Source organism: Oreochromis niloticus, linkage group LG7 (assembly GCF_001858045.2).
Source record: "Oreochromis niloticus isolate F11D_XX linkage group LG7, O_niloticus_UMD_NMBU, whole genome shotgun sequence".
NCBI lineage: Eukaryota > Metazoa > Chordata > Actinopteri > Cichliformes > Cichlidae > Oreochromis > Oreochromis niloticus.
The window spans coordinates 54546283-54570367 of NC_031972.2; the positions used below are offsets into that span (position 1 = coordinate 54546283).

The 24085-nt window shown below is 41.6% G+C and overlaps 3 protein-coding genes and 1 long non-coding RNA gene across 23 annotated transcripts in view; 2 read left to right on the top strand and 2 right to left on the bottom strand.

The window, feature by feature from the left end:
- The window catches only part of c2cd5 (C2 calcium dependent domain containing 5), a 25246-nt gene extending 13766 nt beyond the window's left edge, over positions 1-11480 (top strand). For 5 of the 19 annotated variants that reach the window (XM_025908626.1, XM_025908629.1, XM_025908621.1 and 2 more), the window contains 20 exons: positions 255-308; positions 1996-2110; positions 2263-2361; positions 2458-2569; positions 2656-2735; positions 3135-3321; positions 3407-3568; positions 4989-5033; positions 5522-5662; positions 5746-5809; positions 5943-6004; positions 6127-6225; positions 6344-6433; positions 6543-6621; positions 7064-7156; positions 7581-7613; positions 7892-8023; positions 9175-9368; positions 9454-9600; positions 9689-11480. In XM_025908626.1, the coding sequence (XP_025764411.1) occupies positions 255-308; positions 1996-2110; positions 2263-2361; positions 2458-2569; positions 2656-2735; positions 3135-3321; positions 3407-3568; positions 4989-5033; positions 5522-5662; positions 5746-5809; positions 5943-6004; positions 6127-6225; positions 6344-6433; positions 6543-6621; positions 7064-7156; positions 7581-7613; positions 7892-8023; positions 9175-9368; positions 9454-9600; positions 9689-9814 (2114 nt within the window). In that variant the 3' untranslated portion in view covers positions 9815-11480. The remainder of the gene's footprint in view (positions 1-254; positions 309-1995; positions 2111-2262; positions 2362-2457; positions 2570-2655; positions 2736-3134; positions 3322-3406; positions 3569-4988; positions 5034-5521; positions 5663-5745; positions 5810-5942; positions 6005-6126; positions 6226-6343; positions 6434-6542; positions 6622-7063; positions 7157-7580; positions 7614-7891; positions 8024-9174; positions 9369-9453; positions 9601-9688) is intronic. The other 14 variants (XM_013268612.3, XM_025908631.1, XM_005470815.4 and 11 more) reach the window with 9 other exon arrangements.
- A 545-nt stretch (positions 11481-12025) lies between these two features.
- On the top strand, positions 12026-17500 carry lmf2a (lipase maturation factor 2a). 2 transcript variants are annotated; one of them, XM_005470817.4, is made up of 14 exons: positions 12026-12357; positions 13074-13327; positions 13408-13436; positions 13610-13803; positions 13944-14122; positions 14278-14422; positions 14576-14704; positions 14789-14894; positions 14988-15084; positions 15169-15351; positions 15453-15621; positions 15934-16045; positions 16260-16368; positions 16827-17500. In XM_005470817.4, exons 1-14 carry the CDS (start codon positions 12264-12266, stop codon positions 17211-17213), a joined length of 2187 nt encoding a protein of 728 aa, XP_005470874.1. In that variant the 5' UTR covers positions 12026-12263; the 3' UTR covers positions 17214-17500. The 2 variants fall into 2 exon arrangements, with proteins under 2 accessions (XP_005470874.1, XP_019217107.1); XM_019361562.2 differs by having other exon boundaries at positions 12293-12410.
- On the bottom strand, positions 12329-13236 carry LOC112847383 (uncharacterized). The gene is made up of 2 exons (XR_003220899.1): positions 13031-13236; positions 12329-12557 (listed from the first exon to the last, which is right to left on the bottom strand). It is a non-coding gene; the product is annotated as an uncharacterized LOC112847383 (long non-coding RNA).
- A 212-nt stretch (positions 17501-17712) lies between the features above and the next one.
- On the bottom strand, positions 17713-21320 carry miox (myo-inositol oxygenase). Its single transcript, XM_003440396.4, has 10 exons — positions 21163-21320; positions 20987-21067; positions 20324-20404; positions 19694-19856; positions 19535-19602; positions 19218-19327; positions 18877-18944; positions 18715-18764; positions 18199-18311; positions 17713-18121 (listed from the first exon to the last, which is right to left on the bottom strand). Exons 1-10 carry the CDS (start codon positions 21178-21180, stop codon positions 18013-18015), a joined length of 861 nt encoding a protein of 286 aa, XP_003440444.1. The 5' UTR covers positions 21181-21320; the 3' UTR covers positions 17713-18012.
- Between the last annotated feature and the right edge of the window lie 2765 nt (positions 21321-24085).

Genomic DNA, 24085 nt, shown 5'->3' on the forward strand with positions numbered 1-24085 from the left:
AAACAAAATAAGTAAATATAGCCTGACGCTTTTACTCATCTCAGTTCTCCTCTCTTCCTCATCAGTCTTTTTCTTCTCTGTCAGATTGTTTTAATAGGGCTTAACTTAGTTTGTCGTCGCATTAGTGACTGTGAAGTGGTGTCTGTCTTTGCATAGTGATTGTGGAGTGCTGCCGTTGTGCTGTGTCGGTTTGTTAGACTGTCTCTTCTTTTCTTTTTCTCTCTTTTCTGTACTAACGGTGTGTTCTGGCCCAGCCTTGGGTAACACGCGCTCATACAAACTGCTAGACTGGAATAGTGTCACTGCAGGTATTTCCCCCCTTTTAATGCTCTCACCCACAGGAATGATGGCAGCTCAATGAAATTAAACCCATGTTTGCTTAATGTTAAAATATAACGCCCCCATAGAAAACTTAAGTAGAATTCAGCATAGCCTCATATTGCTGAAAACTTCTGACTTCAGTGAGCTGCCATCTTCCGCTCTCTAATCTGTGTGTGTGCGTGCGTGTGTGTGTGCTGAGTTGAGTTAAGCATGCCCTGTGTCCCCACCCCACCCCATCCAGCCTAGCCTGGCTACCCCACACCCAGCTCATCCTGCTGCACAGAAGAGATCCTGCTCTTCACTAACGTTGTCCCAGCGCTGTTTCTAACACTTCCCGAATGAGCATTGTGGTCAAACCTGTCTAGACCAGAGGAGGTTTAGGAGGTTTACTCTGTCACAAAGAGCCACTGAGGCATGTGCATCCTTAACTCACTGGGCCGTATTCATACTGAGAGAAAGAAAGCGAAAGAGTGAGAAAGAGAAAAGTGATGAATGGATGCATGGAAAGAAGTCGTTGGGGGGGGGCAGTTGAGGAAAATTAACTCGATCTGGGACTTTACGGTGGGGATGGAGGGAAAGAGGTGAGCCGACTTAAATAATGGAGTAGATTTGATGGACTCTAGTGAATGAATATGGCCCTTCTCTGCCCATGACTGTGCACATGGTCATGAGCGTGCACGTTGGTGAGCCTGTGCCTGTTTGACATAACTGCTTCTGGTTTAAAGAAACCCACCTCGTGGGCCTAATGCCTGACCATCAGTCATTGTTCTTCATCTCTTCAGTTTCACAGCCCATTCTTCCCATCCCCTCATTCATTCCTCTCCCCTGTCTCACCTACCATTTGAGTTTCTCTCTGTATTTGGGAGGCTCTGTCAGCATGTAGCCCTCCCAGGGAGTCATGGGGTGAAGCTCAATACTCTAATGTAGCTTTTTTTGTCATGTCCTCTTTGTTCAACAGCCTAAAACAACCATAAGAGTCAGATTAAGCTCTCAATTTGCAATGATTTGGCTTAAAAAAAAAAAGATGTTTGGAGCAAAGCCTCATGAGAATATTGAAACACACCCATTGTTTAGCATAAGTATGATGAAGGCTCGATTGCTTTAAAATTACTAGCTTTGTCACCGGGATAGGAAAGCACGTTTAAAATCAGGCGTAGTGTCTTCTCTTATACCAGATTTTCTATCTACACTAGCACAGCCAAGAACTCACATAATGGCTGGTGGCTGTGTCCTTTCTGTTAGTGCAGCTGGCTGAAAGGAGACAAAGAGAAGGGAGACATGAACATTTATATGATGTCCACTAATGAACTAATCTTGTCTGACCATTGACTTTGCCTTCATCATCATCATCATCTTTCTGAAATTCTCACAAACCATTTTCAGTGTCAGTTTGTTTAACAAAATCACAATTGGTTTTGGCCTGCTTTGATACTGTTTAACCCATAAAACATCAGAAAATACAAACTGTAATGTTGGCTGTTTGTTGATTTTCTGGTAAGTCAAAGCAGTCAGATTAGGCACCGGATTATGCACAGATTTCCTGTTAGTGTTGTTTGGATTTGTGAGGGTACTGCATTTTTAACCTATATTTTAGTGTTCAGTGAGGTGTTGATAAATAATTCAGTTAGAAATGCCTTGTGAAGGCTGTTTGATTTAGAATTGTGTGTTTCGCAGATGAGCCGGAGACTCGCGATGCCTGGTGGGAGGAGATTCGCCAGGAGATCAAATCTCATGCCAGAGCTCTCGGTTGCCATGCGGTTGTAGGGTACAGTGAGAGCACAAGCATCTGGTATGTACTGCGTAAACACACAGAAAAGTGATGCACTTTAATCCCGAGTTTGGTACGAAACACTTGGATCCTTGTGATTTCTCTCTTTGTGTCCTGCTCTCATTGCGCCTTCCTGTTTTTCTCTTTTGATTTCTCCCATTGGCTCAAAACAGCGAGGAGGTGTGTATTCTGTCCGCATCTGGCACAGCAGCCATCTTGAATCCTCGGTACATGCGTGAAGGCTGCCTGGACATCGGTTGCACCGACCACAGGTTGGTTTCTTTTTTCTTATTGTTCAGCTCAAAGTCTAAATGTCAGTCATCACATGTTTATGACAACGCACCTTTTTGGTTTTTGTTGTTCTCCAGGTTTGAGGATCCATCGCCACCGAGCTGTGGCTTCTGTCACATCCCGTACGATGAGCTCAACATGCCCTTTCCTGCACAGCTCACCTATTGTTACCACTGTAGACGACAAAAGGTATCAAATACAGTTAATTTCTTTTTAGGCTAAATGAAAGGTTTCTGCTCTTTAAAAATATTAATAACTACTGCCTTTTTTTAAAGGTTCCTGATGTGCTCTTCACAACAATTGACCTGCCATCAGAAGCAGCTGTTGCAGGAAAAGGCTGCCTTATCCAGGCCAGGTATAACACCTCACAAACCCACAAACCCTTCTTGATATTAGCAGTAAAGGAGTTAAAAGGCTTTTAAAATATTACTTAGGGAAAAATACACACACACAAATCAAATCTATAAAAGTAAAGTGTATTACAAGCATTTCACTCAATAATCTAGCTATAAATTATAACTTTTACAGTAGATATTTCAAATAACATAATTTATAATACCCAATATTCTTCAGTGGTAGCATGTGGACTAAATAATATACCTCAGAAGATGCACTTTTACATCAGAGGAAGTGATCAAAGTGAGCAATTTTGACCAATCAAGGTCAATTTTAGACCTCAACTGGGTTCAACTGGGAGCAGTTTTTCTATGATTTGATCAATGCACCTTCAATGCTGGTGCCTCTTGTCTGTCAGGCTGTGTCGTCTAAAGAAGAAAGCCCAGGGAGAAACGAATGCAACGGCCATCTCTAACCTGCTGCCTTTCATGGAATATGAGCTACACACTCAGCTGATGAACAAGCTGAAACTGCGGAGCATGAACGCGCTGTTTGGCCTGCACATACAGATCAGTGTTGGCGAGAACATGCTCCTGGGTCTGGCTGTAGGTTAACCTTTCATGCTAACAAGTGATTATGTCACTTTTATGTGTGGTGGATCTTAATCGAAGTAAACGTGTGTGTGTTCAGTCTGCTACAGGTGTGTACCTGACAGCTCTACCTGCTCCAGGGGGTATCCAGATAGCAGGGAAGACTCCAGGAGACTTGAGCAACGAGCATATATCATCCATTCAGAAAAGGATTAATGACACCATAGCTGTGAACAAAGAGCTCTATCAAATAAATCCTCCGGTGAGACAGCCAACTCTTGCTGATACAGTGAATGAACTTATGGAAGCTGATCTTTGTGATCAAGCCTGAAAAGTCTCAGCTTTCAGGGCAGGTTTGTGGTAACGTAGGTTTGTTTCCAAACTGCAGTAGCTGAGATGTCATGTTGGGAAATTATGATTTGTGTAGCCTTCTGTAGTCCGTATGAAACCTTTTAGCACAACAGAACTAAAAAAGTTGAAATTTATGATGTTCAGACATGGTAAAAACTTATCCTGATGAATACGCTATAGCATCGCTGTCTCTGGTCATTTTATACTGCAACAAGTGGGAACAGTTTTCACATTTTTTTCTACTTTGAAAGAAGAAATATCTATGGTCTATGACCAAGAATATTAAAGACTAGTGCATTATCATCAGGCTTTTACATTGTATGGACAATACTAGTATTTTCCATTATTTTGGTGTTATTTTACAGTGTTAAAAAACATGTTATGAGACATACTATACAGTCCAGACTATAGTTATGTGGACAGTTACCTTTTTATTTTGTTCTCCAAGCTTTGTTGATTGGATACAACATTAAAGGGTCAAGATTTACAAAGATTCAAAGTAGCCGGACACCTGGAAACTGTTTCTTGGGTGGCTGTGTGTCATGGCTCAGAGCTGACTGTCAAGACTTAACCTTCAGTTACAAGTAGTTACAAGAAGTTGTGTCATTAAGTGAGAAGAGAGGCATTGAACACGAAAGAGAAAGAGCTCCATGTTGGTATTTGTTTTCCAGAAAATCAGAAAATTGTTGGCATGGTGAAGGAAAAAAAGACTTTTATGACTGAAAAGCAAGCCAATATAATATAATATAATATAATATAATATAATATTATCTTTTGACTTAAAGCCCCCTCTCTGTTATTGTTTCATATGGCTGCGTTTGCTACTGTCATATTGCTAGTTGTTAATTAATTCACTGCTGGAAAAAAAAGCATGAGAATGAATGTGCAGGCGTGCACTGTAGGTGAATTCTCTAGATGCATTAAAAATGGCCATCAGCATGTCATCATTCAGCAGCGCAACTACCTCTTGGGCATAGCCGAAGCAACCAAAGAGCCTTTCAGGGTGAAGAAGTGAGCTGTCCTTGAATCGCTGTGTTAATCACTTGAGCCAAATCTGTTTGAGACCTATTCAACTTGCTGAAGGTCAGATTAAAGAAAGAGCCCCTAAACTTTGTCTGCCGTGTATCAGAAGCAGTCCTTTCCATACTGATGTACACCTTCTCAAGTGAAATCTAAGACTTGACACTTTAATGTAGTACATGTCATCTTATTTAAATCCTCTGTGCTGAAGCTGAACAACATCTAACTGTCCATATATGCCTGGGCTGTATATTCTGTTCTTTGTGAATCGTGATAAACTTACCCCTCTTGTCTCTCTCTGATCATTAAAGAAATTATTTGCCCTGGACCCTGAGGTGTTCTGCGGCATAAACATGGTACTGAGCATGCCAACCTTTAGCTGTGAGACGCAGCAAAGCATGACAAGTGTTTCACACTATTAATCACAGTACTACACCACCTTTAACTTTATTGCAGCTCTTAACTGGGGACGTTTTTTTTTTTTGTGTGGGGATAATACGTATCACACACTGGAGTCACCTCTTCAGATGACTCACTGCAAAGTCATTTTATAAGTTGTTAACGTACTTTGATTATGTCCATCTCCCCTGACCAATCACACTCTCACCTGCATATATATTTGTGTGTGTGCGAGTGTGTCTTTTTCCAAATTAACACCAACCATGAGTGTGTGTCAGTAAAGTTGACTGGGTGAGTGAGAGCATGTGGATTGTTACTAACACAGTCATTCTACTAGATACTGTAGAGATGTACAGATGTTAGATACAGATGTGATCTTCTGTGGTGTTCTGGTTATCTCTCTGACGTCCCGTCTGCTCGGATGCTGCGTCTGTTTTGCTTGCAGGAGCTTGCAGAGGAAGGGGTGGGCTCTCCAATCCCTGAGCCAAGGCATCGATCCAGACTTTTTCGCTCCCACTCGGAAAGCTCAGACGAACTATCAGAACTGGATCTGTCCCACGGCAAAAAGGATGCCTTCGTCCTGGAGGTGTGTATCTGTACAAATCAAATCAATACACACCAGTTGTAAATGCCAGTTTAAATGGTGACAATGTTTGATCACTCCTATAGATTGATGACACCGATGCCGTGGAGGATATCCACTCCCTCCTGATCGATGCACCTCCCCCCACAGGTACATGTTGCACACTCACTCTGGTTCAGTTACAGTGGATCGTTATGCACTGCACACAAGTTAATAATTCAGTCCAAGCTCTAGCATGTGCCATTGTTTCTGTGCTTCATTGCATCTGCTTCAATGTCTTCAGGTTTCTACAGCTGCAACACTGAAAACATGCCTGGGATTTCTAACTGGACTTCAGGAGTACAGGTGCAGCTTGAACGTAGTTGTAGCAATGCTACCCATTATTGCAGAATAATTATTTTAGAAATAAATACAATTAAGTATTAATTTAGATCTGTGCAAATCTGTGTCATTCTTTATTTTGACAGATGTTTACATCAGTGAGAGTTTTGAGGTTGAGCAATGCCAATCTTACTAACCAAGGCTTAAACAAGATCTTCACTGACCTCTGTGAGAACCTGCTGAAGGTAAGAAACCATCATGGAGCAGGTTTCACACTGGCACTGTTTTTTTGTTTTTTTTTTAGTTGAACTTGCTGTTTTGATTTGGGTTTTACAAGTCTACAATTCATCACGTTTGTTTCAGAGTTTTTACTTCAAGCTGCGCTCTATGATCCCCTGCTGTCTTTGTCATCTCAACTTCACCGTAGCAGTGCCAGAAGAAGAGCTCATACAGGTGAGACAATTCAGGCCATCACTCATTTATCAAGCTGCCAGAGCAGTGAATGTAATTGAGAGAAAATTTTTATATCTACTGCTGTTCCTCTTCTCATCTCCCTGCACAGGTCACAGTGACAGCCGTTGCCATGACCTATGACAAGGAACAGACTCAGGAGAAGACAGCTGAGAAGCCCGTCAACAAAGGTCAGTCTCTCTGTGCATTTTACTTTAGTTGCAGCTTTGCTGAGATGAAGGAAAGCTTTCACATCCAGTTTAATGCACTCAGTACTCATCAGTCAAGTAAAAAAAAAAATTCAAGCTGTATCTATGAAGTGAGCCACTACTTGACTCCAAATAATACAATAACTCAGCTTAGGTAAGTTGATATCAATATTGAGCAAAGCTGAGAATTATTGCATTATTATTAGTGAAGTAGGAAAACAAATATTCTTTTAGGATCTAAGCCAGGATGTCAAACTCATTTTACACGATAGGCCACATACAACCCACTTTGGCCGATTCTGGCCCCTGGGGCCTTATGTTTGACACCCCTGCTCTAAACAGTGTATTGCTTTTAAGAGTCATCCCTGCTAGTGCTGTGTGTTGTGTGTCAAGTTGAGTGTGGATTGTGTGTGTATCTTTTTAGGGAGCCTTGAGGCTGAAGAGCAGCTGCAGTTTCCCCTGGAATTGTGTGCAGACTCGTCCTCTTCCAACATTCAGACAGCATCCAAAATCTCAGGTATCTTTAACTGTTTTTATCTCCCTTACCTCATCCGTTACCCTGCTTCACTAAACGGGTATCACCCATCTCGTCCACTAACACATCAGATACAGTCTCTTTATTCACCCCAGCTGCAAAGCTCTGCCAAAACCAGCTGCTTATAGTACAATCAGCAGGTAAATTAACTGTAGTAGACAAGTGAGAGTTTGTTTTGCCGTGAACTTAGATAACAGTCTGTGACGCTGTCTAGAGGAGACTTTGTGTCTAGAGGAGACATTTGCATTAGGCTAACACAGCCATGGGATAATGGGGTGGGAGTGATGGTTAAAGCTAGACAACGCATGCTGTGTTCGCCTTGTGGCAGTAATCGGTTGTTGCTGAACTTTTCTTGCCTTCCGACAAGGACAAAGTTAGACTGTGATGGTGTGTGTGTGTGTGACAGGTGTCGCAGAAAGTACCAACATCTCACCCAGAGGTAAGCTGCCTTCTTTTCCTTTATTTCCCCCGCCCCTTCTCCCGCTACCGAAACTACTACACTGCCCTGTTTTGACTTTTCATCTTTTAGTCTCGGACAGAGTTATCCTGCACCGCTCCCAACCCTCATCCAGTTTTGTTCTTTTCTGTTCGTTTGTTTTGTGTTGTTTTGTCTTTTCGTTTTCTTTTCTTGTTGTTGTTGTTGCTGTTGCGTTTGTGAATGCACGTGTGTGTGCGTGCGTGTGTGTGTGTGCGTGCGTGCGTGTGTGTTCTCTCCAGCTGCCTCCGTTGATTACGGTTCCTTTGCAGACAGATGCAGCACCTGGCTAGAGCTGCTTAGGCTGAAAGCTCACACCATAAGACGAGGATCAGTTAAGACAAGTAGGAGGACACAGTCTCTAGCACACTCTGGTGATCATACCCACAAATACAGAACACGGTTCACAAGCGGTCACACATACGCGCACACACCCCTCCATGCATGCCGCTGGGGGGCGGAGCATTGTAAATCAAGCACCAGCTTTGTTTTGTTTTTTTTGGCTAGAGTGTGAAAGTTGACGCCCCGCCCCTCAGAGGGATCCACAATTTGCAGCTTGCCAATAAACAGTGTGTCAGATTAGAAAGGTTTTTGCATTTTGTGTGCAGCATTTTTCTCAAATAGCTTGTTGGTTGCAGCAATTTCATGAGAACCTCCAGAGGGTTCCTTTTATTTCCCTCCCCTGCTTTTGCATCACTGATTCTTCTTAAGCTTGGAAGATGGGAGGTTATTTGAGGAGACACTGTGTGAATGCTAAAGGATTTCATGTCTGATTTGTTTGGGAACACACTGATAATCACGGTGGGGCGGGGGTCAAAGCTTTTCTGCAAGAGCTAGTGTGACTTTTCAGACCTGTGCACGTTAAGTAAACTACAGTCTAATGTGTGGCTCTGAAGGTTCCTGGTTTGATGGATGTAAGCCACATCAGGTAAATTTGCAATAAGATACTGGAGCATCTTTCACACTCTGGCTTGTGTACATGTGCCCAGCCTCAGCCTCACAGCTGTTTCTGTCTGTCTCCATGTCTGAAGCCTTCCTCACAAATGCCAACATATAGAAAAAAATCTCTCATGTACTTTGCTGTAAGCACTCTATTCACACTTGTAAACAGCTGTGCCCAGGTCTGTCTGTCTGTCTGCAGACATGTGTAATTGTCTGTTTGCATCGACTGCATGATATGTATGGCAGCGCACACGCGCCAAGTGATTGTCTACTGCATTCTCAATGCTGCATGTAAATCTAACAAACGCACACACATACACATGCCTAAGCACATGTAAGTACACATTTTACTCTTGCTGTGCAAACACTAACAGCTGAGTTTCTGCATGCTCATTCCACTATGACATTTCTTTCTGCTTCAAGGCTCATGTCTGCTTTTAATCTTTCCACTGGTTTTGAGTTTTTTCTGGTATCTCCATTCCCGTTTTATCTCTTCTTTTTCTTTATATCCCCCCTCCTCTCTTCTTATTTTTCTCTTCACGTCTCCCACTTGCTTCTGCCTGCACTCTCTCTGAACCTGCAGTCTCATCTTTGGAGCGCTGCAGTCCGCTTCAAGAGGGACGTTCCCGCTCGCTGCGCTCCAGTCGCTCATTTGGAGGCAGTTCGGTAACGGTGGTGAAGATGACGCCGCTCTCCTTCCTTCCCGGGATACGCATCATTAAATACCTTGGCATTATCAACATGTTTTTTATCAGAGAGACGACATCATTACGGGAGGTACGGGCGATGTCAGCACAACATCCAAAGTCCCGCGGCCATTTTGCGCAGTTTTAAACGTAAAGTGTGTTTTTGTTCTGTGCAGGAAGGCGGTGTTAGCGGCTTCCTTCACTCATTCATTGCAGAGGTGTTTGCGATGGTTCGAGCCCATGTAGCGGCCCTCGGCGGCAATGCAGTTGTGTCTTACAGCATGAAAGAATGTGTGTTCATGGAAAATCCAAATAAAAATCAGGTACATAAACTGCACATTACTAACAGGCAGTTTATCTCAGTACTGGCTCTTCAATTGATTTCATTTTGCATACTTGTTCTTCTCTTAGGCTCAGTGTCTCATAAATGTAAGCGGTGATGCGGTTATCTGCATCAGCGAAACAGACCAGGAGTCCTCAGCATCAACGGCAAATACTGGACAGACCGGTGGCGGTGGAACCGATGGGGCTACATGACAATGACACTTTCCCGGATTCTGGCTCCAAGAAACACACACTAAGTCAACACACTTTAAGTCTAGCCGTCCAAATCTGACTGACTTATGTTTGCCTTAAAACTCTATAAAAGATCCAAAGGCTTGGACACAGTGAATAAAGAACCATTGCTCAAGCATGCAAAGCAATCTGTATTAATATAGGAGTGTGGGATGTTTCTCTTTGTTTAAAGTGGACATTTTGCAGGACATATTATGGAATTTCAAAGTATTTCAAAACATTTAATTTAAAACCAGCCAAACGACTCCTTACACTCAACCTTCATATTAAAGCCGTCCATGCTGGGGTCACTCACAGCCATGGTATATCGGTCATCCGGTCGGGTAAGAGTAAGGCAGCTATGACTGATTTGTCCATCCACAGATCACAGATGTCACTCGATGACTGAAGTAAAAGGGATACAAGCTAATGATTTTAAAACGCAGTCAAATTCTTACTCACTTATTTCATCCCATGTGTTGAGCACTGAGTGAACAGATTATGCATCAGGCAAGACAAGTGATTAAATTTTAAATGAGTGGTGCTCTTTCTTAAAATGTAGAAAAATTAGTGTGAAGTGGAAGATTTTGAAGCTAATTCCAAAGAATCCAGGCGGACCTGTGATCCATTCACTGTTGTCCGGTTTTAATGTTCTATGTCTAAACTGGGCTCATGTTGAATTTGTTGAGAATCTTGCTAATTAGTTTTAAAGTGTTTCTCAGAGGAAGTCCAAAATTGTTCTGCAAGTGTGGAACGATGGTGTCACAGCTGTATTTCTGGGAGGAATCTCGTGTTACATGCATATAGATAACACAAGCCAAAATTACAGGTGTTATGTGCACATATTTTTGTAGAGCAATAACTCCCTTTAGAATAGCCATTACCATATATTCAGTATAAAGCTATTTAAAAACTATTAGATTATATTGCTTTATCCTAAATTCAAGTGACATAGCAGGTATGCTTTTCATTCACATGCAACTGGAGTGAGTGGGGAAATGGTGATGGGTGTGATGTCAGATGAATATTAACAAAACTGATGAGTGGATATAAAGCGGGTCTTTGGGATGTCGTAGCAGGGATCTTTAATTGAATATAAAGTCTTTGAGGTTGTTTTGAAGTATTTAAACCTTGATCTCTGGGTATCAAAGCAACTGACGTCCTCCTCTTGACGCATTTATCTGTCTGTGTCAAATTTCACATACCTTCGCCAAGCTTAATCGCTGTTTCGTGGGCACTCGTGTTAATGTTTAGTCTTGCTGCTGATCTTCTGTGTATTGTGGCGGGGGGGAAAAGCAGCTACAAGTGTCTGTGCCACCTGAAAACAGACTGTGTAAATGTTCTTAAAAAAAAATAAAAAAAATCAGATTTCTAGTATTTTTATAAGTTAAACAGTCCTACTACTTACTTCAGCTGTGCAATGAGTTTCATGATGTTTTGAGTCACTGTGTCAGAGAATTAGTGGTACTCTGTTTTGTGTGTGTGATCAGCTGTTTGTGATTAGTTTCATATGTTTGTGTCTAAAACTTGAATGTAAATACTTGGAAGCTTTGGCTTTTTGACTAGCAGCATGCAGACCCACTTTTTATTGCCATGACTCTGTATGTTTGCCTGATAAGTCTTGCACAATAAACCTGAGTCAAAGTGACAGCTGTTTCTTGTTTTTATTGTTATTTGTTTTATTTGATGAGCTATAAAAAAATTAGTCAGACGAATTTCCGTCTGACTAAACAGGATCTGTAGTTGTGTTTTTTTTAAAGATTATTTCTGCCAATAAAAACAACAAAACAAAACAAACAACCCCCCCCCCCCCCCAAAAAAAAACATGAGTTTTAAAAAACATTTTTTGCCATTTGCAAATCAAATTTAGAGTGGAGTTTCCGTTTGTCCTTTGAGTTGGACATCTCTAAAATTTCAATAAAAAATGTATTTATTTATTTTTTTGTAGCCGTAGAAACAACCTTCTGAAGTCGTGACCCTGCGTTTTATTTTATTTTAAACATTTTCAAAGTTTATTCTTCTGTTTGTATCGTTTTATTTATTTTGCATTCAGCTTCATAGAATAAACGTGAGGTATCCCTCGAAATAAGTGATGAAAAATATCAGCTTTATGAAAATATAAAAAATAAATGTATACGACATTGTTTTGTTCTTGTAAAATGTATTTTATTAATTATGATCTGATCGTCAGAAACAAACTAATCCTTAAGTCGGGTTTCAGCTAGAGAAATCTAAATTCCCGCGTACCATTAACGCACCACACCATTCAAGCTACCTACAGCGACGCCTAGCGACCATTCGGGTGAATTTAGCATGCACAGCTCGTTTCTACGTGTCTCCCAGCTACGTGAAATCCCGCACCCAGCTTCCACAGGAGTAGCAGCGATAGGTGAAGGGGGGTAAAAAAAAGCAGAACGGGAGTCGGTCAAACATGGGGGAAATTGTCCTGCCACGGCGCATGTTCCTCTGGTGCATGGCGGTCATCTACTTGACTGCTTTTGTTTCCCTCTACGTGCAGATACCAGGTGAGCGTCTCAACTCTGCAGCCCAAGAAGCGGTTAGCTGACTTCCCTTAATGGTATGTGTTAGCCTTTTAGCTGGGAACTTGGCGCTTCCTGTGTGTGTTCCTCTGCTTTCCACGCCGTTAGACGTGGTGAAGAACCGCCTGGAAGTTTCTTCATCCCGGGCACGGTCAGCCTGCAACTGGGCCAAATTTACAAGCAACCTGTTGTAAAAATGACATACGGTGGCATTTTGAGCCACAGCACACCCGAACTATGTTTTTAATGGTGGCGTAATGGGTATCTTTGCAGCCCAGTTAAGTTTAAAAAAAAAAAAAAAAAAGTTTCCTCCGCCCATATTTGAAAGGAAATGTGTTGGGGCTATTTTTAATTTAGTCGCAATGGCAACATGACTTTCCATTGCAAAGGTTACTACTGTTGATTTTCGTTAATTTTTAAGACATAGTACATACATTTGCAACATTGTTAAAGTTTTTAAACTTGTTAATAACTGGTGGTTATAATAAAATATTTTCATTCATTTTACTTATAGAACTGCATCACATGTGTATGACCAGTGCTGTTATTTTTTGATTCCACCCAGCAGGTCACCAGATTATAATGATTCAGATTATAGTCTCCAGCACTGAGAAGTAAAATTCATTAAAAAGACTAACATAATGAATGCACTGCTCACCACCAGCATAATCAACACTGTTGCTTTCCGTGTTTGTGTGCAGGTCTGTATGGAAATGAGGGGCTGCTCCCTGCGCGCTGGCAGCTGCGATACAGCGGAAAGCCTCTGGTGGAGCAGCTGCTCTCCTCTCCCACGCTGTTGTGGCTGGGACCTCGGCTTGGCCTGGACACTCACACTGCCATGGAGCTGCTGTGTCTCATCGGGGCGGCGCTGAGCCTCGCTGCCACGCTGGTGGAGGCTTTTCGAGACAGTGTGGTGTTCTTCTGCCTCTGGGTCTTGTACCTGTCTATGTATGAGGTGAGTTTGCACAGTGGTAATGCGCTCTTCTGTTTTTTCCTGTCACAGTATTTCTCACTAAACTTTTTTGTCTGTTACAGGTAGGCCAGGTTTTCCTCTACTTCCAGTGGTGAGTGCTATGCCGTTTATTTTTTTCCTGAATACCACACAGCTTCTAAAACAACAGCTGCTTGAAGGAGATCATTTTATCAGTGTGCTGCAAGGTCTCTGCTGCTGTGCAGCACTGTTGTAGATGCCCTTTCTTACTACTCTCTCCTCTTGCCTTGATTGCTTACTTTTCAGGGACAACCTGCTCCTAGAGACGGGGTTCCTCTGTATCCTTGTTGCTCCCCTGACTTTAATCAGAGGGTCACGAGGGGTCAGAGAGCATGATCGTGTCACCTTCTGGCTTATTCGCTGGCTGCTCTTCAGACTCATGTTTGCATCTGGGGTGGTGAAGCTAACCTCACGTTGTCCCACCTGGTGGGGCCTTACAGGTACGTATGAGTGACTGTATGGATGCTATTTATGCTGTCTTTACACAGTGAGGCAGTGCTGTCATGTGTTTTGTTCATTTCATTCTGTCATTTTCCTCCATCTGATTACTCTCTCCCTCTTTTCGCTGTGTGTTGAGCAGCTCTCACGTATCACTACGAGACTCAGTGTATCCCAACCCCTCTGGCCTGGTTTGCCCACCAGTTGCCGGTGTGGTGGCAGAAGCTGAGCGTGGTGGGAGCCTTCGTTATCGAGATCGCTGTTCCGTTCCTGTTCTTCAGTCCACTGCGGAGGCTCCGACTTGGAGCTTTTTACTTACAGGTGAAAAGAAATTCATGTTTGTGCTTTAGTTTCACCTGCAGTATTATCAACTTCAGTGTTGGCTCTAAAATGCAGATTAACAGAGTCTTTTTTCTTCATATCTATCTTTGTATGTAATGTGTTTGGAAATCAGTCTGTTTTCTCTCCTTGAGTAGGTGCTGCTTCAAGTCCTCATCATTTTGTCTGGCAACTACAACTTCTTCAACCTGCTGACTGTGACCCTCTGTCTGTCACTTCTGGATGATCGCCATGTCTATTTCTGGCTGCGCAAGGCATACAAGACTGATAACGGGAATGATGGTATGAAACTGAACATTGCACAGCTGTAGCCCAGGCTAAGGTGTAGCTGTTTGTCATGAAGAGTGCACATTTTGTTTTATCTCAACTTCCTTCAGACTAAAAGAAATATTGAGCACAAACTTTGCGCTCTCTCTCTTTCTCTGCTGTATTTAGACTCAAAGCTGTGGTCGTGGCTGTGTTACCTGCTGGAGCTGGTGGTCTGGGCTCTGGTGATTGTTGGAACAGTCATCTCCTTTGACCTGCAGCTGGATACAGTTAAGAAAGGCATCTCCTCGCGGACGGGTGAGTGTTTTGTTTTTCTTTTTTCTTTTTATGTAACCAATTTTGCTTCTCTTTTTTCATGTTTTTTTAAAATGTCCTTGGCAGCATTTACATACCATCAGTTTAACCTGTTTCTGAAAACCGTCACTATTCCCTCTATCTGGATCGGTGTTCTCTCACTTACCTGGGAGATGGTTACCTCTCTCTTCAGGTAAGATTGACCTGTAAATGGTTGTGATGTGTTGCTTGTTGAGCAGTTGCCTTTTAGATGTTGTGCAACTTAACGTCTAACCTTTATTTCTAGGTGTGCGTGTGTCTCTGGTTTCTTTAAGAGGTTTTGGGGAACAGTCCAGTGGACGGTGTTCGCGGGGGCTGCAGCTTCAATGTTCGCTGTCAGTCTGGTGAGTTCTGTTGGAAACATGGGAACTGATAAAGCTGGTGGGCCGAATAAGCGATCAGCTGTAAATCACCTGATTCTCTTTCAGGTGCCGTTTACCTTCATAGAGTACGATTCCAACTCCAGGTTGTGGCCAGGAGTGCGGCAAGCCTATGAGATGGTTGATCGCTATCAGGTAGTCAACTCGTACGGCTTGTTCAGGAGGATGACCGGAGTTGGCGGGCGACCCGAGGTTGTCATTGAGGGAAGCAGTGATGGGGTCACATGGACGGTGAGAACTTAAACAAGATCTAAATCTCTCTAATTTGTAAATTTAGAACTTTACTTTCCTGTATTAACTTATTTTTTATTTAAATCTTTTTTTCTTTATAGGAGATTGAGTTCATGTATAAGCCAGGTAATCTGAGTGCATCTCCTCCTATGCTGACACCCCATCAGCCCAGGCTGGACTGGCAAATGTGGTTTGCTGCTCTTGGGCCCAATACGCAATCTCCATGGTTCACCAGCCTGATGTACAGACTGCTGCAAGGAAAAAGAGACGGTATGAACACGTAGAGCGGAGAGCTGCATTTTCCTTGTGCAGCTGCTTAATGGGAAGTTCAGTTAATCAAATGAGGGGGAAAAAATCCCATGCTGTTTGTTTATACGGTTTTAATTGAAAGCCACATTTTATGGTATTTTCAAAGGTGGTGCAATCAAAGGAAAAAGTAGCAGGAGGCAAATAAAAATCCACCAGAGATCCATGTTACAAGTTTTGTGTTCTACCTGAACCTTGAGTTACACTATTCTACAGGGCTCAATTGCTTTGGTCAGGAACAAACAGTTCTCTTAAAGTTCGCTTTGTGTTCTGCAGTTATTGAGCTGATCCAGTCGGATGTATCCCAGTATCCATTTCACCAGCAGCCGCCTGCCTACCTGCGAGCTCACCGCTACAGATACTGGTTTACCGAATCAAAGGCTGACGGGTCAGTGCTCTCTGGTTCTCCTCATGCTTCATTGTGTTTGCATGCATTGAAGAAAGAGAGTGCACTCTGGAAACATTTCACAGCTTGATTTATTCCTTTATTTCATTTTCTGGTGTTTTTAAAAAAAAAAGTGACTTTAGACATGCATGCTAAATTTAATGCAGGTTTACTTATTTTATCCTAAAACTAGACCTCACTGACTCTTTGTTTGCAGCTCTTTCCCAGAGCGCTGGTGGAGGAGGGTCTATGATGAGGAGTTCTACCCCATAGTGCATCTGGGAAACAGTTTCCTAGAGGGCATGCTCAACCAATATGGACTTAAGGTAAGTCTTGAAAATGCTTTCCTGTATTCGGAGAGCTTAATGTTTGCTCCTGATTAGATTTAGACTTCTGGATAGTTGTTCCACAGAACCAGATTTTTATTTGTTTGAAACCCTCCCTGGGACAAACAAGGCAGACCAGTTAGAAGAGAAAAGAGGAACCACTGTACACCAGTGTGTCATTCTTTTCAGATGAATTGTAGAGAATATTACAAGTGGTCAGAAGTGTGGGGGAGGGTGAAAATGAGATGCGGCAGTTCTATTTTCCTGCATGAATTAAAATGATGATAGAAGACTACATGTCCATGACACAGGCCCTTCAGTTTCATAACTGCAGTGTGAAAACAAAACTAACATGATTGAATGCTGATGTGATGTAATAAAAACACAAGCCTTAGTGTTCCAGCTCAAAAGATCCAGTGTTAGCGCCACCATTGATCCACACTGATTTCTGTTTGTAGGACAAGTCGCCTCCGCGCCGTTTGTCCAACACCACTGTTGCCCAAGCGGTGAGGTGGGTGCGCTCTCAGGTCAGAGGCGTCCCTGCGCACACACTTATCTGGACCCTGATTGCCTGCAGTGCCACCTTCTGTCTAGTTCAGGGATTGCGACATAAAAACAAAGACGTAGAGAAGCCTTCAGACGCTCACAAGGCCACAGCAACCGATCGTACAGAAAATGCGGCCGACGGCTCTTCTTCAGACCATCATGAGAAGTCTGATGAACAGCAGGCAGATGAGGAGGATGACAAAGAAGCAGACAGTGAAGACGAGGTGGAAGAGGAGGGAGAAGAGGAGAACGAAGTTGATGAAGAAGATGAGGACGAAGAAAGGATAGAAAAAAGATGAGGGCCTTGAAAATGTGCCGGTAATCCATCGTAGACTGTTATCACGTCTGCCTTTATAAAATGTTACCAAGATGACCAAAGAAGATGTTTTCTGTATTTTTGTGTTTCCCGATCAGCCACTCATTAACAACATGCCTGCCTTGTTTCACCGACACTTCACTGCACCACACCGTACCTTTCTGTATTTCTGCTTCATCACTTTGCAGAAGGTTTTTAAACATTTTAATGCCTTCCTTGTCAGCTCTGACATATACTGCTGAACATCTGGAGAAACCCAGTTAAAAACAAGCAAATCATGTAGAATGAAACGAGAAACGATGATGTGGTTTGTGTAGCGTTGACGCTACTGTTTGGCACCGTTTGTCTCCTGCCTGTGTTGTTTGCGTCTTGCTGTATGTACAGAACTAAATCACACAAGCACTTTTCCCCTTTTCTACAAACATATGTGTGTTTTGGGTTTTGTTTTTTAAGATTTCAAATAAAACACATGGAACACTGTAGTGTTTTGAAAATTTTTTATATATATGTAACAGTACAATAAAAGAGAAATTTTGATTTGTACATGCTTTATTGTATAAAATAGGCATTATTATAATGATTAGTATGCACAACATAAGATTGATTTATTCAGTAAAAACTAAACTATATACAGAAAGACACCAAGTCCAGCTATAGTGTTATTATAAAGCTATACATTTAGTCAGAGTGTCACAGTATAGGTATGTAAAATCATTCTACTAGCCGATTTCTAACAGCGTTGCTCTTGATTTTTCTTTTTTAAACGTTCCTTTTGGTCCGTTTTACCACTGCAGTACTCCAGGACAGTACTTGTCGATCAGAGACTGGTAGTACACCTTCAGGTTGTTGACGTCAGGCAGATCAGTGGTTTTTGTGTACAGGTCAAATTTGCTGTAGATGAATCAGAGTTAAGTCCTGGGTACAAGACTTGACTGAACACATTTTACATGGGTGTTTAAGATACTCACTTGAACTCTTTGACCCAGGGCAGCATCTTCAAGTCCTTATCGTTGCACAGGTGCATGTAATCTCCATGGGAGTGCCAGGGGTAGAAGGAATGGAAGCGAATCATGTATAAGCCCTGGAGGGAGACACAAATTAGAGGTGTCTCCAGTCACTGTACGCATGGAAAAAAAAACAACTTTACTTTTTCCACTATAATCGGGATTTATCCACTAATTCTTCTATTCTACCCCTTTTGTTCTGATGCCTAATCTTTGACCTTTACTCTGGTCGTGTTGGAGTTGCAATCAGTCTTTCCCCACAAATTAATCCAATTGAATGTTTGGTTCTTAAACCTGCTGAAATCTACCCTGGTTCTCAAAGAGCGCCAAGCAGAACTGGCACCATGTCAGAGGAAAAGAGGAATTAGTGTTTGAGCTGTTCATTCAGAGCCAAGACTTTCCTGTTGCCTATCATTTTTGTGCCAACTGTAAAGCTAATTGCCCCCCGATAAAAACAATTTAAGGTAATAATTAACTCACCTCCTCTGGGATGGGGCACTTGTTGAACTTCATAACTCTGTAGAGATACTCTGAAGACAAGAATGCAAGGGTGTAGATCACAGTGTAATAGATAAATGTTCTTCTATAGCAGTAGAATTTTTTTAATAATTTAAGTCATGCGTGGCTGATGATGCCTCTTACCATCGTGGCCCCAGGACATGAGGACATTGTCAAGGCCACAGTTTGGTTCGTAGATCCCAAACTCAGTGCTAAAGGGGGAAAAAACATAACAGGATCAACTCCCCACACTTTTAATAATTATACTACAATTTACTGTCAGCAGTCATAAATCTACAAGGAGCAGATTTTCAATAGCACAAATAAAAAAATATTTTTGGTCAGCTGATTAACACCGACTGTGGACTGAACAGATGCAGATGTGTGTTTATGTGTCCACTGAGCGGTTTGCTCTCTATTTCCTCGTCTGTAAAATATGTGCAATTATTTGGTGAAATTTGCAGAGTTAACGTAAGAATACCAACTTGTATTTTGGATTATTTTCATCTGGATTTTTGAGGAAGGTGTTGTCTCTGAACACAATGGAGTTTTGAAATTTGCAGCCAACGGGGAAAGTGTCTCCCACTACAGCCCACTGCAGGACACAAAGACACAGGCAGTTACCTTAGAAACCTATTAAAATTAAACATGAAGCAAATGGGATTCATATAGTAATAATAACAATAACGAGTAATAAACTGAATGAATACAGCTGTGTTAAAACTTCAGTTTGAGGAAAAGCAGCTCTGAAAACTTTGGGAATGATGAATCTGCTGTGCCAGCTTTACTTATCTTTACCTACCTGCGGTTCATCCCAGAGAGCCATGATCTTTCCGACATCATGGATCAGACCAACCAGCTGGAACCATTCTGAGAGGTACAGTAAGTACAAGATATTTACTCTTTAGCATGAGCGTATCCACAGTCTTGGTGCATTTCTGTTTCTCTCTCTGCACCTTACCTTTGTCTGGGTGTTCTTGGCGGATGCCTTCAGCAGTCTGGAAAGCGTGGAAGGAGTTGGGGAAGTCCACATCAGGATCAGACTCATCCACAAGCTGGTCTAGAGACATGATGGCATCCATCATCCCCATCCGGGTGTGGTTACAACCGTTCCATTCAGTGTGCTGCATAAATATTAGACAGTTAAATAACTCCAAGAGGTGTGTGAAAAAAGCTCTGGTGAACAGATAGAAGTGATGCTACTCAGCAGTTAACACTAATGTTCTGCCATTTATAATAAAGCAAAAGCACATCATGTTGTCAAATATATGACAATATATTCAAAGTATAACTTGTGAGGAGAATTAGGTTAAGTAAACAATGTTAAGGCCAGAGACGGGTCTGTGATTCTGACCTCTTTCTTTTTTGTTTGCTCAGTCTGAGTCAAGTTTGCTCATCCAGAGGCAAAAGAGGTTGCACAGGTTCAGCATGATTGACCGAAAGCTGCCATTCATGAATCTGTATAACTGATCATGCCACATAGTTACAGATCTTAGTTTTAATATCCAGGTCTCTTTTTAAAATATTCTCTTCAAACAAGTTTGTGGTCAAAATTTCACTCGCTGTGTTATTTTTCTTCTAATTTTCTGACCTTTTGGTTTACAAACTCCACTGTTTGATTGGTGTGCATGAGGCTGTACGTGTTGAAGACACGGTCAATTAGGCTTCCGCTCTGAAAACACAAAAACAATTTTCACCAACAGATTCTCAAAAGCACCATGTGTCATATTTTATGCTTGAATTTTTTAGAGCATATCCAGCTAACTGTACCTCACTCCTGCAATTTCTGTATTAATGTTGGAACTTAATACTAGTTGTTTAGTTAGATCAGACCATCAAATCAATGAGCTTCTCAGAAAATCTGCATTAGACTGTGATGTATGATTAGTTAGAAATCTGAGCAGATATGCAGAACTGTGCCGGTCTCTGCTGGTAAAAACGCAACTATCTTTCAATGAGTTCACCCCACTGTGGAAGCTTAAACTCGGTGTATGACCAGATCTGCTGTTACAGATCTGGTCTTTAGAATTGATGAAATTCACCAGAAGTCAGACTCTATTGAGCAGAAAATAAGAACCTGAACTCCCCTTGTGGTCAACCTTGGGTTAGTATTAGGCACATTTTAATATTTTGCATAAGTTTTGGATCACTCTGAAGCTTAGCTTTTTTAACTTAAATCCAGTTATGTCTGCCTGTAATTATAACCTCAATTTTTTCCTTCAGCTCATAAATTAAGCGTATGTTTTTGAATTACCTCAAAGTTTCTGTAGTCTTCCTTGTCTTTTGCCTTACCCGTCTCCAAATTTGGCCGATATGCCAGAGACGGGTCTGGACCCTTTGAGCAGTAAAAAAACATTTTCAGATTTTACAAAGGCATGCAGCAACTCTGCTTTCAAATGAATGGTGTGAATGAGCAAAAATTACACTTACAATGTTGATGATCCTCATGGCTCTCAGCAGCTATTGTGTTGTGATGGGTTGTGATGCGTCAATCCTCTGGTTGTCAGTGCCTGCCCGCCTGCCTGCCCATATATATCCTCCGTGTTCAAACTGTAATCTTTTTGACGTGTATTGTGGGCTAGGTTTACAGCAATGTCCTGTCACACTTTAACCAAATTTTATGTAATGGGGTACCCTGTGTTGCACGTTGGCCTTGTTTGTGTGTTTTTGTATGTCAGAGTGTCTGTCCGTTCCAGGAAGAGCTTTTCAGTGATCAGCAGATTGCATGTTTGGGCTTATGTAGAATGACTCATTACTTCTTTTCACAGTTAACTTGTTGTTTTTTATGGTTATCGGAAAAAAAACTTTTTACATATATGTAGATCTGTTTAATACTATGTATGCATTATATGCAGTAGATTTGTCATATTTACATGTCTGCGAACTATATCACAAACTATTTAAACAGCAAAACAATTCTGCTTTCTTGTAATCTATGGGTACTGGTCCTCATGAAGGCAGGCTCTGACTTGGGGTTTTTCAGTATCAACGGTCCTGTCTTCCAAGTATCAGCTGGTTCAAACGCAGATTAACAGAGGTAAAGTTGACAAAGATGTCCAAACAAGCGTCAGTCCGTGACCCAGTTCTTCTATTTTTTTTATCGATTGCTGTCTGTCACATAAAACAAATGCCTGCCTCTTTACTAGGTCACAAGGTGAACATTGCAAAGACTGAATAGACGACAGGAAAACCTTCATATTTTTCCGCTTTGCCGTGATGAGATATTTGGAATTGAATTTTGATTTACAGGCTTTACCTTCCCTCAGAGAGGACACAGAGTACAACAGATATTTACATTTTATGTGTTAATAATACTGTACGGCATAAAAGAAAAACATTTTTGGGCATCATTTTTTGGACACAAACAAGATAACTTCTCAGAAAAGCTTAAATTTTTCTAGTTCTGATTTGTGTTTAAGGGGTGTGTCTGGGGGTGGTGGAGGCTTGGCCCACTCTTAAATCTCATTGGCCACATTAAATGCCTCCCAAAACTGTTGAGAAACAACAGCCTGCATGCGATCAAGCATGCCATCACATTTTTATTCTTATTTTTTTTAAACTGGGGGAACTTAAAGAATTTGCACATTTGATGTAAATGTTGCAAACCGTGGGGGTTATTATACATGTGTAAAATATGTTTTACATCTAAAGCTGTTTGTGGCTGTAGAGGGAGCTGGGTCAGGTCTGGTAGCCTCATTAGCCACCGCCTCTGCGTGAATGTGCATGTAAGTCACACTTACCTTTTAGGAATGGACAAAAAAAAGTGTTTCATAGTGAAAGCATAAAGCACACAACATGGATATGAAAAGGATGAACTGATGCTGGTTTGTAACTTTACTTCATTTGTATAATATTGTCAGTATAATACAGCATGAAATGTTCACAAAAAACTTCACACTCACACCTCACTCTGCTGTCGACAGGTGAAATAACTATAAATGTTTTATTTAACATCAGTGTTAAAAGAAAACAGCACAATGGTTTACAAAAGGACACTTGCGTCTTTAAATGGAGCGTATATGAAAACAAAGATTTAGTAAAGTGTGATATTTACAGCAAAACTGACCCATTAATTTAAAGTTAAATAACACACCTTTAAAATTCAAGTCATATTGAATGTAAAGGATAATAAAGTGCTTTCATGCATTCCTAATAATAGCCTGTGTGAACTACCGAAATGGGATTTATAATGAGCTGACGTGCACACAGAGAGAAAAGAATAAAAAAAAACTATAAAGCTTAAAAAATGATGGTCTAAATTCACTGGCATGCTTAATCTGCGCTGGTGAAAGGCAAAACACTGTAAGGCCTTATAAATGATCAATTAAGGTTCAAACTGATGCAGAGAATACAGAGTGCAGCTGTCCTCCCTCTGGTTTAATAGAGTCGAGACCTGGTACTGTTGGTGTCTGTTAAGTGTACAGACAGATTACGGATTAGGGTTAGTGGTTATTTTGGCTGATCATATGCACTGTGGGTTTTTGGGTGAAGGGTTAATTGGGTTTGATTGGGGGTTATTCTTGGGTTCTGTCTGCACTGAAGCAGAGAGGGATAAATGTGCTTTCAAGACACATGGTGGATTAACACTGAGCTCAGGTAAGTTAAGAGGAGGAGGATAACCATTCATCAGCAGACATTAGTCAGGTAGGGATTGGTTGAGAGAGGCTTGTCTGGTTACAAAGATAGTCGTGCTGTAAATGCCAAAACATATAGGACCCTAGTTTTAGCTTGGCAAAATGCTGTAGCCCACGCTACAGGCAATAATCTAAAAAAAAGTATCATTTTTACAGATTTGACAACTGTATATGTAGCTTACAATAACAATGTACTCATCAGAATAATTGATAGATTCGATCTCAAATTGGTGATAATGAGTTGAAGCAGGAAGATGTCTTGGGAAAGACTCCTGAGTGACCAAAGCACCCTGACATAAAAAAAGCAATCTGCTGTTTCCAGTCAAGTGACTCTGACCTTTCCAAATGGCCTCTACGTTCACACTGCAGGCGAAAGCGCATCAAATCCAACTTTTCTGACCCTATGCGACCCATATCCGATCATGGTATGACAGTGTGAACAGCACAAATCCGATATTTTCAAATCTGACCTAGGTCACATTTTTATGTGGTACTGAATCCGATACATATCTGATGTTTTAGAAAGCGACTGCTATTTGAACGGTCATGTCGCATTAAATCCGTCTTTTACGTCACTGACACAAGACAGACGCCACTTATCAGCGCCGGAGAAGCACCCGAGAAGACATCGTGTAGATGTTAGTGAAACTGTTGGGAAGACAACGTTGGAGAAACATGAACATTTTATTTGTACTGTATAATCTGCAGATTCTGACAGA